The following is a 16,202-nucleotide window of genomic DNA, read 5'->3' on the forward strand; positions in this document are numbered from 1 at the left end:
TACTTCTTACTTATTTTTGGTGAAGTGTCTTATAACTACGCTCTGTATACTAACACAGATAACGAACAGGGTATCGAGTGGAAAATTGACTGATTGCAAAATTAAAAATCTCGGATAGGAGGGATCATGTATGAGTGAAAAAAACGACTTTTTTATTGTTAAATCTGAATTTCTTTTTGTACAGAATTTTGGAATTTAGTCTCAATAGTTGCCAGCAGATGGCGCTATTCACCGAACAAAATTTTTTAAAGGTAATAATGCTGATAAACTGAAATCTGTCCTATGATATTCCAACACCAAAAATACTCGTAGTTCATTTGAATACATGGTGTAAACCTCCTAATAGGGTACAAGAGCAACCTCCTTTTCTCTAGAACAGATAACTCTGTCAATGTCTCCTCAATGTCCTCTATTTACAACTTTTGTAACTAAATTCCAAAATTTCTTCAATTTTTTTATCTTTTACAGATATATATATATATATATATATATATATATATATATATATATATATATATATATATATATATATATATATATATATATATATATATATATATATATATATATATATATATATATATATATATATATATATATATATATATATATATATATATATATATATATATATATATATATATATACGCATAATTGTTATGAACGTGTCTTTATTTTGTTTCAGTTATTTATCAATGTTTCGTTTCCGTATTTTCCAATCCTGTAAAATCAATGAAGAATCTTAAGAGTACAAAAAATTAAAATGCGTTTTTTGTAAGCTAAAATTGCATTTTCTAATGTCAAAAGAATATTTCTTTTAAAATATTGTATAAAATTCTATCATATAAAAATGATAAAGCAAAAATTTATTATAATTAATTATAAAATACATTCCAGATATCTTAGCTTTGATCTTTCCATGTATGTCAGGCATATAATTATATATTTTGAAAATCTTCCTATTGGTTTTAAATTCCTTCGAGAACAACGAAAATGGAATAAAGTTCATGTTTACAGATGATGCTTTGTAATTAATTACTATTTAAGCGTTCATGACTTATCTGGGGTTAATAATTATGTTTTAATTAACTGCGCATTTTGATTTGTTAGACTGAGATAAAATGAGAAAACTCCTCGAACGAAAAACATTTATGGTCAGGGAGTTAATTAGCGCAATTTTGAAAAGCAAAAGAGAAATTATTAAGTTATGCTTGAAAAAATTCTTTTGAAAATGAGTCATTGTTAGAAGCACGAAAAAAATATTTTTTATAACAAGAATCATATTTTTTTATCTATCACGAACGCAAGTCATATCATAAAAATTTAAAAAACACTATAAATCATGAAAAAATAAATTTATTTTTAATATCAATGCACTAGGGCATATCACAAGAAGCCATTTTTCTTTCAAAACTCAAACTTTCCAGACGATAAAAAAAATATCCCTGCGCTTATTAACTTATGTCTTCCAGAATTGGCCTGAAGCTTTATTTTTTCAGAAAAAATGTAAATTTAAAAATAGAATAAAAATATTATCCCTGAACCAATTAGTGCGGATAAAAATTTACAATATAGCAAATTACTGTAGTATTAAACTAAAAATCCAAACGTATTGAAACCTTAGTTCATTTTTCATCAAATAAAGTTAAATAATCCATACGGTGTCATTGAATTGTTACAAATTATTATCGAATTTATTATTTTAAGGATTTTATCCAACTCATGATTTTCAAATTTGAATTTTTTGTCATTGTAAAAGTCATGAGAAATTATAGTAACTTTTAAATTTTCAGAACATTTTATAAATCACCAACGGTATTACTAATTTAAGGCAGACAAGAAGCGCTATTTATTCAATGAGTTTATACCTAAATTTGAAATTTCATGAGAATGAATTGGTTATTTACTAAGCAACTCCTATAAAACAGTATATTTTGCATTGATCCATTCTTCTTTATTTGATTTAAAAATGCTCACTCCTTTGAGACACCAGCTAAGAAGAATTCATAAACTAACATTATTGAAATAAAAACAAATTAACAGATACATTTATTTAGCTACGTTTTTTACATTATTATATGCATCGAAAATAGGATCTTTTCTCATGGGTTCTGCTCTAATTTGGACATATAAATTCGTCTAAATGGATCTCAAATAAGTTTGTAAAACCAGTTTCTTTTAAAATCGTTATCTAATTGTTTATCCAATTATGTAGCCAAAAAGCCTATAATTTGCCATTTTTGCCAATTTGCAGTTTTTCCATTAATGACTATAGATGAAAGGATATAGTTTGAAAAATAGGTACTTGAGTCTCGTATTTGATAATTTTATGTCACTAATATAAAAAATAGAGAAACTCTGCATTAAATATTTTTTTTAAAATATAATAATGGGTAAACTAACTGCATTGAAATTTATTTATATTATGACCCCAATTGAAATTTATTACTATATAACTCCTTCAGTTATTGATTTTTTTATCCATTTCTCTCTTCAAAACCATATAATTAATTAACATTTACTCACTAATGAATATCTGATAAAGTGTTCGGTTTCAAAATGGGTACTTGAGTCTCGTGATTTGATTCAGAGTCATTGTTAGAAACAAAACTGATAACTTCTGCATTAAACATTTATTGTATACTAATACGTGAATGACCACAATTGAAATTTATTTCCATAGTATTAGCCTTTAATGATAAGATCAGGAAGTGTTTTTAAAGATAATTCAAATGACGTATATATTTCAGAAGCCTCTTCAATGATAAGCACCAGTTCAATAGTAGCGGTAATGCTGGCAGCAGTAGGTACTCTCCTGGTAATAGGCGTAGTCGCATTGGCACTCTTTCAAATACGGAAGAAAAGAAGGCAAAAAGGTACCTATCACTCATTTCTCTCCACATAGGATATGCGATTCTGGCACGCGCGAATAGCATTAAATAATTTCATTATTCAATAGGCATTATTAAATATTAATAACTCAATTCATCCTTAAAATGAAATTCACTATCCACTGCGAATTTCAGATATCAATTTTAGATGAGAAAAAAAAAACGCTTCTGACCCGATTAAATTTTTTATGAAGTGATTTTTAATGCTACATACTATCTAATTCCTCAAATATATTTCTGGTACACTAATTGTCAGTTAGTAAATTCAAATAGATATAAATTTATCTTAAATGTCACGGCTTATGTTGGGTTCCTATTTTTCAAAAGTAGCCTGACAAAATAATGTTTATATAAATTTAGGGAAAAGATGTTATTATTTTTTGAGTATTAACCACATTACTTCCGGTTTTGAGACTTATACATTATTTGTCTTCTTGATTTGCTTTTTATAATAAAAGCTTTAGGACTTATTTTTCAGCTCTGTAATTTACTTTTTTGTTATTACTTATGTTAGTCCTTTTTTTTTAATCTTCTAGGACAGTGATTCTCAACCACTGTGCCACGGCACTTTTGTGTGCCGCCAAGCATTAGAAATGATACAATGAAAATTATAATGCTTTTTTTTTAATTATGAGTAAAGTTTAAATTAAAGAAAATTGTGTGTATATTGTAATTGTGTACTAAGATTTAGGACTGCATTGTTATACGCTGAATATTTGATTTAAAAAATAGTTTGGTGTTAATGCATACTATGCACAATAAACTTTGGAATTTTTTAAATTGCTTTTTAAAACTTTCTTTTAATTCTTTTAGACACATCAATAGAGGAAGACGATACAATAAAGTAAGTTATTAATTGATGCATCGATATTTTTTGTCCTCAAATGTATTCGTAAGATTTTATAGTTGTAATTATGCCATCAAAAACTTTTGATATGCAATTAGTTGATTCATGCTACTTACTTCCTTGAAAATAGAAAAAAATATCACACTTGCTATAATGTGAATGCACAGTTTTTTCTGGTATGAGATGCATGACATTAATATGTTCGTCAAAAACTAGCTTGAAATATGTAATAGAAATGTAGGTATCATTCATTGACTTAATATTAAAAGTTTTAATTCAGTACTTTCAGAGGATTTCAGAAATTCTAAAACCTTTGAACTCTAATTTAAAGTACCTACAGCTTTATTAACATTAGTCAGAAAATCTAAATTGGCGTTGCAGTTGATTTTCTAAAACGTTATCATTTTCTTTGAACATAGAATCCCGATTCAAATTTAAAATAAGAAAACAACTTGAAATATATATATATATATATATTGCTTTCATAATCATTTTGGTATATATATGAGAGAGAGAGAGAGAGAGAGAGAGAGAGAGAGAAGAGAGAGATTAAAATTACTGATCTCTAAACTAAGCTATTGAAACCATATTTTTTCAAATTGTACCTCTTTATGCAATAAGAAACAAGTGTCATGAAGTTTCAGTGCTGCAGCTACTATATAAAGTTTCCTAACAGTCCTTGGAACGGTGAGTACAACTAAGGTGGTTAGAGCATCCTACTACGAACTGGATATGTACTTGGTTCGTATGCTGTCGTCAGGCAACGAACATTTTGTGTACACATTCAGCCCTCTGGAAGCATTTTTCTCAATTTTAAATACATGGGGTTTTCAAATTTGACTATTATTTGATTCCGAACTATTTTGGCGCTTTTTTTCTCTCAATCGAACAAACCGAAATTAAATATTTGCTAAACATTTTCAAGACTTATACTTTAATCGTTTTAAATGAATCTGAAAAATAAACAGCTGATTTATAAGGTTATATACTTTAATTTCATAGACATTAGTAAACTAGAAAAATTGCAATTTAATTTGCTTAAAAACCATTATCTACTTCAATAAGTATTCAAATGGACTCTTTTTTAGATTGAATATGTCCTCAAAGAAATTACCTGAAGATTTTACAGAAAACTCTGCGGCGTGTCCAGACGTTGTTCCCCCTATTAATGGTGAGCTTCGAAGACTTATATATTTCTTGTATATCATACGCACACAGTGACAGTGACACACACATTATAAATGAAGTCTGGAGTAATAATAAACCTAACTGTACCTTTAGACCTCTAATTGACCTAAAATGATAAAACTTAGAACTTAACCATGCGATGAGGAAAATTTATTTTGGTAATTACCGTACTGTTTGGTAATAAAATTTCTGATAGATATCAAAAAAATAAAAATATTAAACCTTTATTTTTTTAATTTTTCATTCAATTATTAACGATTTACTGGGAATTATGGTTTTCAAAAATATAGTTTTCATTACCTATATTTAGTAAAGAAATACGGAACTGAAAATTAATTTGACCAAGCAAATGGTGTATGACATGCCCAGAGGAAAAATATTTTTTTGAAATTTCTGTTAATAACTTTTGTTATAGTTCAAGTTTCATACATATTTTCAATTTATTGTAATATTTTTTCTGGATTTTTCCTTCATTTTACTTCCCAAGACGAGTAATTTTACTTTCCTGAGTGACCCAATATTTTTTATGAATAATATCTCTATTAAATTATTTTGCTTGTGTCAAAAATCGCTTTCTGGCCTGACCCACATACTTAGAAAATCAGTATTCATTATATATTTCGGGCGTCACAGTATAGTAAGGAACTCAAGATCAACTAGTTACAACTCAAAAATAATTTAATTCAAAAGTACATTGCAGAACATTCTGGATCAAATTAAGATATAAAGTAACGTAAAATTAATTTTTACTGTAAAATATTATACTTAAATTTTTACAGAAATATTTATTTAATTAGAGTGATTTTATAGTGATTAGTATTGCGAAACATTTAGTGAATCACATTTCTTGTTCCATAAAATTTTCCGGTAAAATAGATTTTAAGGTAAAAGTATCCGACACCCTACTTTTTTATGTAATCCAAATATATGCTCAGTATAGCAGATGTGTTGCGAAAGAGTATTAAAATATATATTCCTTGGTACAACAGTATGCTATCATTGAGGACCCAGTATTTCTTTAAACACAGCACTTGAGAGCATATTTCATCGATACGGGTAACGCTTATTAAATAATATCTAAAAACTGATCAGGTTAGTTAAAAACTATTTCCTTGTGCTTAGAAATTCACTTAATTAAAATTGGAGACTGCTATATGCTTATACAATGAAGGTTACGCTTATACAATAAGTATTATATGCTTATACAATAAGTTAAACGATAATTATAAGTCTACCTGGATGGTAAACATGTTTGATTCCGTTTTATGAAATGTCACATTATCATGATGTGTCCATTATATGCATTAATTTTGACGATCTTTTAAGGGAAGTCGGTAGAGCATGTAACAATATTGCTAAAACTGATCTTTTTCGATGCACCTTTTCTCTGTAAGAACTTATACATGTTTTAATCCTATCTCACTTAAATTTTTTTCGACGAAATCTTTACTTATACATGTTTACACTGTGATAACTGTTAATACATATCTTTAGCAGAATTTGTTTTTAAGAATTATGAACTGAGAACTTTTGATGCCTGAAGTTTCATCACTGAGATCGTTTTTGAGAAGTTTCATCACTTCTGATCTCAGAAACTCTGAAACTATTCCTGTTAACACTAAATCATTAATACAATATATAACTGACATAATCTCAAATATTCCCAAAAAATGTCAAAGAGATATCATTAATTTCTTAGAGACGTTTCTTAGTAATATTTCAGTTAGAAAAAGGTCCGTTTAAGCATCATTGATCTATGCCCTATCTACTCCCTTTAATTGAAAACTGCCGATACTCAGAAAATTGAGTTATCATAATTACAGAATTCATACTTTTTTTGATGTTTTCATCAGTAGCAAATATTTACTATACTTGAGATTCGCTTATTTTTTTCAATTGTGCAACTCTCTGATGTTTTTCTTATCACTTTCAAAATAATACTTAAAAAAATATTTTTAGTGTGCGAAAATGAGAGCTTTGAAAGTGCCAACTTGAGAGAAGGCCAGTCTCCTGAAAGTGCCAAATGTAGCAAAAATTACAGAAATTGTGTAGTTGCTTTGAAAAGATCGTGGAGCCTCAAGGTGAGTGATAAACACATTATTCATCATTTCAACTAAGCTTTAATTAAATTCATAGAATGGTTTGTAATAAGTATCACAATATACATTTCTTTTTTTGTCAATCCAAGAATTTTAAATTACATTATAGATAAAAAATAACACAAAGAATAACATTAGAAATAAAATATTTTTCCTAATTACTTAAAAATAATAGAAAAAACGTGAAATTATAGTAAGTTTTTTCAAATATTCTCAGCCATACGAGACGTAAATATTAACTAGAAAGAGAACTGTTAAAATATCTATTGAGTTCAAAGATGGCAGATATTATCTTATGTTTCTAAAATCATTTAGCTTTTACAGACTGGATAGATAGGGGAGATAAATAATTATATAAGAATTTATAAATCAAAATAAATAAACATAATTGCATAGGTTTACTATTTTTATATATTAACTGCTAGTTATTTAATACTCTATTTTATCAGTATTATTATACGCTTTACTTAACGAAGTTTAATAAGAAATGTCTTTAGAAGACGTATTAATAAATGAAATTTTCACTAATCGGTTGCTCTAGTAATCCATTTGAAAATTTTCAAGCAAAAATGTATTTAACAATGCGATTTAATTTATGTTGCAAATAGCACTTTATGAAAAAGTGGTAGATCATTTATTCCAAAATTTTCTTTATATTCTGTTAATTTTCTATAATCGGGTATAGGAAAATATATAGGTATTTTCATAGTATTAATAAATTATGGTGAATACGAATGTCTTGTCTCTTTATAAATCTGCAGTGGGAGGAAATATATCGATTGCTGATTTTGAATCAGCGATGCGATGCCTAAAATCCATTTATAAAATATCATGCAACAAAAAAAAAAAGAAATTGTTAATCAGAAAATTTAATTAATCACAATACTTTTAATATATTTTTACAATGTTATAATTCGATAGCCAAGCTAGAAAAATTAATTTCAATTTTTTGATCATATATTTTTAATTTCACAATCTTTTTCCATTAATTTTATTTTTTAAATAAATTTTATTTTCTCGATTGATTTTATTTTTTCAATTAGTTTTATTTTTTCGATTAATTTAATTTTTTAATTAATTTTATTTTTTCGATAAATTTTATTTTTTCAATTAATTTGATTTTTTCGATTAATTTTGTTTTTTCACTTAATTTTATTTTTTCAACTAATTTTTCAATCAATTCACGTTGAATTATCATTATTTTATTGTTAACACTGTGTGTGATTTTGTGTTATGTGCAGAAAAGAGGACATGAAAAAGCAGAGACAGAAGTGAGCTTAGATGATCTAACATATCGTGATTATAAAACAGTGACACTTTCTCCAGATACAGTAGCGCATCCATCTCCGTGGCTCGAGGAAGATATGAAGCAACCTAATAAAAGTGGAGTCCTCATTTTAGAAAAACAGGATGACGATGAATCAATCCATCAGACAATTGTAAATCATTCTTTAATATTTTATTTTAATTTCATGTTTCCATCTTTCAATTTCAATTTAAGTTATAGTGTAGTTTGGGAAGCTTTTAGGTGAATAGTTTCAAAAATGCCTGTCCAGAAATAGTAGAAACAAATAAGTTAATAACAAAAAAAAAACAGGATAAATAAGCATTCGATTTTTTTAAACATTTCTCTTAATATTCTAGACATTTGTTGTTGCTGTTGACACTCTTCGTTGTCTGACGAATTCTGAAAAGATTCTTAAAAATGTTGACTTTCAAGAGCTCCAGCAAAAGAATTATATTGGTGTAATTATCTTCCGAAAGGCTGCCCTAGCAATGAAGATTTTTTCAACTAATTAAGAAAATATTATCGAAATAATTAAAATCGATATTAAAATTAATAACTGGAAAATATTATACATTGAAAATGTTTATCGTGGCTGCACATCACGTAGATCATAGTAGGTACACTTTAAAATTATTAACATTGAAATATGTATAATTTTTAATGATTATTTTCATAATGTGTTTTCTTATCCTTCACATTTTATTCTTTTATCCGTTTTTTTATCCCTAAATTTTAAAGTTACATGAAATTTAAATGTGCAACAGAAAATAACATACATATTCCATATACAAAATAATAAATATTTTATATCGAAAAATTTTTTTGATTCGGTTGTTAGAAATTAACTGAAAGTTCCAATAAGGTTCATTTAAAGGAGACCTACTGTGCTTGATGCTTGGATAATCAATGATATTGAAACGCTGTTTAATGAATAGGATCTTGATTCTTTAGATCAATTAGAGGTCGATTAGGTCAAGACTTTGGTTTGGCAGTGATTGCATTGTCAAGTCGTAATTAAGGTTGAACTCCTCTAAATGCTAATTCCCACACCAATGCAAAGGTGCGCGACGAAACTTCCAGGCAGCGTCTTTTGGCGTAATTATTACAAAATATCTACGAAGCAGACATCGTTGTCAGTCTTTTCTTGACTTAAAACACAATGGAATTATACCCAAAAAAGAGAATCAGTGTTTTCTCGTTCAAGCTTCTAAGTTGAAATCTGCCTAAGATCTATTTAATTTGATGACACAATTTTGCAATCAGTACAATAGTCATGTTATCCTTCTAAATAAAAATAAATAAATAATGGTAATGTATAAAGACCATTTTCAAATAATTACGTTTCCAAAGTACATTGTGGTAAATGTAATATGATGTATAAATTTTAAAAGAATTCACACAATTTAGGTTAGGTTTAGGCTTTGGTTAGAAATATAATGAATCTCATAATTTTGACTTATATGTTTTTCAGGTATCTCAGAAAACCACACTTTTTTGACATTTTTTTACATTGAAGTGTTGCTGCAAGCATTTAAACAAATTCTTGATGTTTTATTGATGAATTGAAAAAACAGCACGCATTGAAAGAAGCAATTAAATCTTTTCATAAGGTATTTTTTTTACGTTTTGCAGTTTTTAAATAATGGTTGAATTAAAATTAAGATATATTTTTCTAAGCTCTGATTTATCAATCGCTTAACAAAACCGTTTATAAGTTATTAGTTTAAAAACATAATTTTACTTTTATAATAGGATTTACAAAATATTTTTTATATGATTTATGAAAGTAATTTGTGAAAGTAAATTATATAATACTATTATAAGATAAAATATAATTATACCTTCTTTATTTTCGTAAAAATATATATTGTAGAGTTTAAAAATTTAAAAAAGAATGAAATTATAGTTATATGTTTTGTCGCTGTCAGAAGGTACAAAAATTTTACGAACAATTAGCTATATCAATGGGAGGAAACATAACAACAATATCCCGTTTAAATTCTTGGTAAAACCCAACCTATTCTGCGAAGTTTCTGTTTATCACTCTATATCACTTGGCATTGAGAATAGTAGTTATTTCTGGTGCAAAACTGGTTATTTTTAATATTTTTTTTTTATTTGAACTTAACCCATTTTCTTTTTTCATTTAGACATTTCCTTGTACTTCTAGAACTATTCCTCGTTAGTGGGACAATTCAAAATTATAGATTTCTCATACAAATATGAATAAATTTATTTTCAATATCTCCGGTAATTACGGTACGTAGAGTTATCACTTGTCTTGCCCGGTCAGCTAAAAGTCTGCTTGATTCTTTAGCTAAAAATATACAGTCTAGTTGGATTGCAGTATATCTGATCACTGTTTAGTGTTTTCTATCTACTATACTTTAGTGGTTCTTTAATGCAATCCATCCGATGCTTTCAGAACCGGAAAAATTAATGTATGGTTGGGTAGTTGAGAAGTGTGTTACAATGATCGGGAGTTTACTACTTAAACCTGCTTTCTCATTTACATTTCAGTAATATAGTGATCTCACTTGCCAACATTCTCTTGTGATCTTACAACTCTGTTGAGTATTCCTATTGCGACGTTATTAATTAAATCCAAATAAAGACAAAATTATTTGTGTCTTTATTAGGCTTTATAAAATTATGATATTTTCGTCATAAAATTTGTCATTAGCTGTAAAATTGGAACAACTGTCTTATTTTTAGTGATACTTTAAAAATAAGATGTCGAATATTCATTACTTGTTTAGTTTTGAGAAAATTTTATTACTTCCAATTGGCAGGCCAATTTAGAAGAACGAAAAGGATAACATAACAAGAAAAACAAGGCAAAAACAGATAAATAGAATAGAATGCATAGTGACATGCTTCGCCCATACGGGCCCTAGCCTCCCAGTAGCGTTCACACACAGTAGTGGAGATGAGCGCAGGACAGACGGAAATATGGGACTGGTCCATGTCCTTCCCAAGGTGACAGAGCTTGCGTTTAGGGATTTAAGAACATAATCACAAAAAACTTTGATAATATTCCTATGTAATGCCATATGCTTCATGTGTCCATCATATACACTTGATACATAGATTTCAACTTTCCAAGAAATTTAATCATTTTTAAATATGGCTACCAAATAGTGCCCGATTGAGAAAGTCCCGGTTTTATAAGACATTGCCATTTAACAAAGCAAAAAAAAAATAGTTCAACATATTTCAAACGTAATGTAAAAGTTATTTTTAAAATTAAAAGCAATCGCCTGAGAAACTAAAGAATTGTAGCCCCTAGAGAGCGCGTCCCCAGGTGGCGGATAAGAGAATGCCTCCACTGGTTCTTCAGTGGGTGGTAGAAGGGAAATAGCAATAGAAGACCAACAGGTAGAAGTCCAACCTCTCGAGGCTCTGGCAACCCTCCTTTTCCAGCCGACCCACCTTGCACCACTAAATGCAGTTGTAAGACATAGAATTCTTCCCCATTCCTTCAGGAAACCCCTCATTACATGACTTTGATTGTTCCAGAATCTTAACATCAACAATTACAAGACTAAGAACAAACCACTTTAAAGGGATGAAAATTCTTCCCGACAAAATAAGAACTTATATTCCCTGCAAGAACTGCACCGATATCCAACTTACCCCGGATCACATTCTCGAGTGCCCAGTCCTTACCCCATATGTTTTACAACTGGGTATGGTGCCACTGGCTTCAGAACTTCGTGAAATCCACTACAATAATGATGTATTGGAGCTTGCGGATGCAGTTTTGAAGGCACACGAGGCCATTTAATTGTTCATGGACACGATAAAAAAAATTAAAGAATTAAATTGACTGAATAAAAAACAGAGATTATCGAACAGAGTTAAAAACGTTGGCGTCAATGAAAAAAATTGTCTGCTTTGTTTTTCATTTACCATCGAACAGCCTGGCGACTGCCAACAATGAGTTTTATGAGTTTTCTGATCTATGGCAGAAGCAATTTAGCAAAAAATGTTGGGCCTAGTTTAACCGATTTTGTTCTACACCCTATTAATTATTAATGCTTACAATGCAAAACATGATTATTTTTCCACTTACCTTTCTTAAATCTGAAAAAATGCTAATTTTTCTTGCATATTTATTCGGTGTGTATATTTTACTAGTATATATATTTTCTATCATAGATATTTTATATTTAGTGTTACACTGACATATTACTATTTAAATGTAACTACTTACAACAAATATATTATTTCAATAATTTGAAATCTTTATTTTTTTCCCTCAGGTATGGCACAATTTGACATTGCCATAAGTGAAATGAATATTTTGTACGCTGTGCTGTCTGTTGTAAAGTTGTGATTTGACGAAAATCAATACTAAATTACAATTTATTGTAAGACTATTTGTGATTTTTCCTGAACATGGTGTAAAAATACTTTAATGTTATATTTTTACATTACATGATTTTTAGGAAAGAATTTCTTCTACCAACTTAAAGTTTAGTTAAAATTAAAGTTTAAAAAAAACTAATCTCAATGATTTCTAATATTTGCTGTTATTTTCATTCGTAAATTTTAAATTAAAACAAATCCACTGAATTATTAAATAAATATTAATCAATATCATTGAATATACTTATAATAATTAATGAATACTAAAATAAGAAAGTATGTAACTTAATCTCTTTTCTAAAATAATTTTTTGCTACTTTGTTATGTTCAACTTTAAATTCTTTTAAGAATTATTTGTATAATCTTGTTTGAATTCTTACACATAAATTTTACATTGGTTGTATATGATTAAATTTCTAGGGCGTCTCTAGATACTTATTAGCATTCGTTATATATTTAATCAACTCGTTTATATTTAATCAACTGTTACATGAAATTGGAGCTCTTTAGAAATAAATTTCTTTATTAGAAAGAGAAAAGAATGTTTTTATATTTAAAAATTTAACAGTTGATAGAAAATATTTTTTTCAACTACGCTTTTTAAATTTATGAAGATTTAGATTAAAAATCCACTACAATTAAATGTCAATTAGCATCAAAATATATTTCGTTGCCTTCCTTACATTTGAAATCAAAAAAGAATTTACTGCATTTAAAAACAATTCAATTAAATATTATTGTATTAAATATTCTTGCATTAAAATTGAGTATGCATTATTCTGTATTTTCCAGTTATTAAAGCCTCATATATATTAGAAAACCTAAAATAAACAATAAATTTATTCATGGTTTTGGGACCAAGCTTAGTGATATCGTATATAATTATTATTATAAAAATTAGCGATACTATATTAATTACGAGTATCAATTTTTATTATAATTTAAACATTACAGTCGGAATAAACAAAATGTTATTCTTGAGAAAAATTGATTTTTATAATAAATCAACTCAACTTCTTCATATACAATTCAACTAAATTATGTAAATATCTAAAACATAATTTCTTAAATGGTAAATTTAAGTTAAACATTTTATTGAATGATTTTTAAAATAATAATATTGATAATTTTAAAGAAAAAAATAAAATAAAGCTTAGGCATTTGGGCTGTGACTATCGTTTTGCAACGAATTCTAGAAATCAATGATTGACATACATAAAAAAATAATAAAAACGTTCGTTTCATAATATATTCGTAAAACTTACATAATATATATTTTAAGTTTACCTAATTTCTTAAATTAGTTGAAACAATAAAAAATCATGTAGTTTGAAAATAAACCCTATTTTTGATAAAGGTCCTGTATCTGTGGTGTGTGTGTGTATATGTGTGGTAAATATTTGTATGCACAATATATTGTATTTTATTTTTGCTCATATATATATAAAAAATAAATTATATTTAATATGTGTGGGTTTTTTCCTTAATTCACGCATAATTTATAATTACATTTGTCTTTGTAAAATTAAAATCGAGCTACATTTCAAAGTTCATTGTAGCAACATCAGTTTCATTAATGTTTTCTAGATGAATTTTCGAAGCTTAATATAAGTTAGACACTAAAAACTAAATGGGAATAAAAACTAAATAAGTATTACACATTCAACTAACAAAAGTACTAAATCAGTTTGAAAATAAACTCTAATCTGATATTATAGATTTCAAGCCAACTTTATTTTCAGGAATTTTGCTTTCCTTAAAATAAAATGTCGATATTGTTAAAAAAAATACAAGAGTAGTACAACAGTAAATTCCTGAAATACCCTAAGACATTTCAAGCTAATCTTCTCATTAAAAAGATATTTAGAAATATAAACTTTTAGTTGTATTTGACACGCATTTGAGGAAAATGCAATAAACTTTTCGTTTAATTTTTTTTTGGTTCAACTGCTCTGTAAAATACTAGCCTGATTATTGAAATATTTGGTACGTTATCTTTATTTTATATTTAAAATATTAAAAAGAAGTTTTTTTTAGTGACGCAAATGTCTTTTTATATTCCTGAAATATATCAATCTTTAATATGTTTCATTCAAAGGAATTTATATGGAAGCGCATTTAAAAAGATGAGTTATACGACCTCCAAATTAGACATTCAATGAAAAACATTACAGTCTAAAAGTGAAAACTCGAAATTATTGCCAAAAAAGAAGATGCAAACAACTAAGTATAAACGCAGATAAGTAGAGGGTGTCTCGAAATTCAAGCAATGTGAAAGTTTGATGGAAAGCTGAGATTTTTAATTAAAACAGTATAGAAAGTTTCAGTTAACATTTTCTGATTGATCCATTCCAAAACAGTATGGAGCTTTGTATGGAATAATATACTAAGTAGCTTACGAATTTTGGTAGCAAACAATTATTCATTTCTCTAATTTTCCAAGGCTGGTTTGCATTGATTTGTATGATTTTTGATGACTAAAAACTACAGATCTCAATATCCTCTTTCAAGGTATATTTGTTGGCTTAAAGTCCCTTGATATGAACTATAGACTCAATAGAAATCAAAAGTAAATGTCCCAAGAAGTTAAACCATCTGATATGAGGTGCAAATTCTGATCGTCATTTTATTTTGTTTTATAACCGTCGTTGAACAGCCGATCCAATTTCATGGGTTTACGACTACTTACGTTCAACTCCGTAGCCTTGTAATTTTGAACCAATCCAGAAGACAAGGAAACTCCTGGATCAGTACCCCCAGAGGTGTTGATTTGTTGTGGGAACATGGAGGACTTTGAGACTAGACAGATTTAACGTGCATCAGTCACCATTTACTACACGGGGAGTCTTCGGCCGGCGAGGATCGAACCCACGACCTCTTGGATATGGGCCCAGCGCCCTACCGACCAGGCTATCCCGGCCCTTTCTGATCGCCATTATGAAAATTGTGCAGTCAGAGAATTACTCAATATGGCTTAACAATTGAAACGCATAAATTTTTCAATAACTCTGAACTATCAATCGCCCTACTTCTTTTTTACTTAAGTTGTAAAAATTTTATCACATAAATGCCAAAAAATTCAATATTTTGTGAATTTTGGGACATCTAACTTTTACCTGCTAACAATAGGCAAAATTAGGCTAGCATTATTCTCTAATACTCAATTTTCGTATCTAATAACAGTAGAAAAAAATGGTTTTGCTATGATCAGAAAACTACAAATAATCAAAGCGACTTCTTACGTGCAGAAGAATGAGAGAGTTAACAACCCCCAATTACCCTAAAACATAAGCGTAAGACGCATACAGACATATAAAACATTAAATCATGAGAAACACAGGTATCAGAATATAAATGATATTCTATCTGTGTGGTTTATATGACAATAACGATTCAAAAATTACGTCACTATAGCATGACAACGTCACTAAAAATCAGTTTTAAAATTCGTATACATTAAAATATTATCGCTATTTTTATTTTAAAATCGAAAAACTTATGGTTAACAGCAATGCAAT

The 16,202-nt window shown here is 27.9% G+C and overlaps 1 protein-coding gene across 1 annotated transcript in view; it reads left to right on the forward strand.

The window, feature by feature from the left end:
- Positions 1–13,223, forward strand: part of LOC107442246 (kin of IRRE-like protein 3) — a 103,660-nt gene extending 90,437 nt beyond the window's left edge. Inside the window, exons 9-15 of the mRNA XM_016055761.4 lie at positions 2,751–2,876; positions 3,705–3,735; positions 4,827–4,909; positions 6,886–7,007; positions 8,267–8,464; positions 9,785–9,923; positions 12,579–13,223. Of these exons, the coding sequence (XP_015911247.2) occupies positions 2,751–2,876; positions 3,705–3,735; positions 4,827–4,909; positions 6,886–7,007; positions 8,267–8,464; positions 9,785–9,811 (587 nt within the window). The 3' untranslated portion in view covers positions 9,812–9,923; positions 12,579–13,223. The remainder of the gene's footprint in view (positions 1–2,750; positions 2,877–3,704; positions 3,736–4,826; positions 4,910–6,885; positions 7,008–8,266; positions 8,465–9,784; positions 9,924–12,578) is intronic.
- Positions 13,224–16,202: the final 2,979 nt, after the last annotated feature.

Source organism: Parasteatoda tepidariorum, chromosome 6 (genome assembly GCF_982258835.1).
Source record: "Parasteatoda tepidariorum strain Cologne lab strain chromosome 6, Ptep-v5.0, whole genome shotgun sequence".
Taxonomy (NCBI): domain Eukaryota; kingdom Metazoa; phylum Arthropoda; class Arachnida; order Araneae; family Theridiidae; genus Parasteatoda; species Parasteatoda tepidariorum.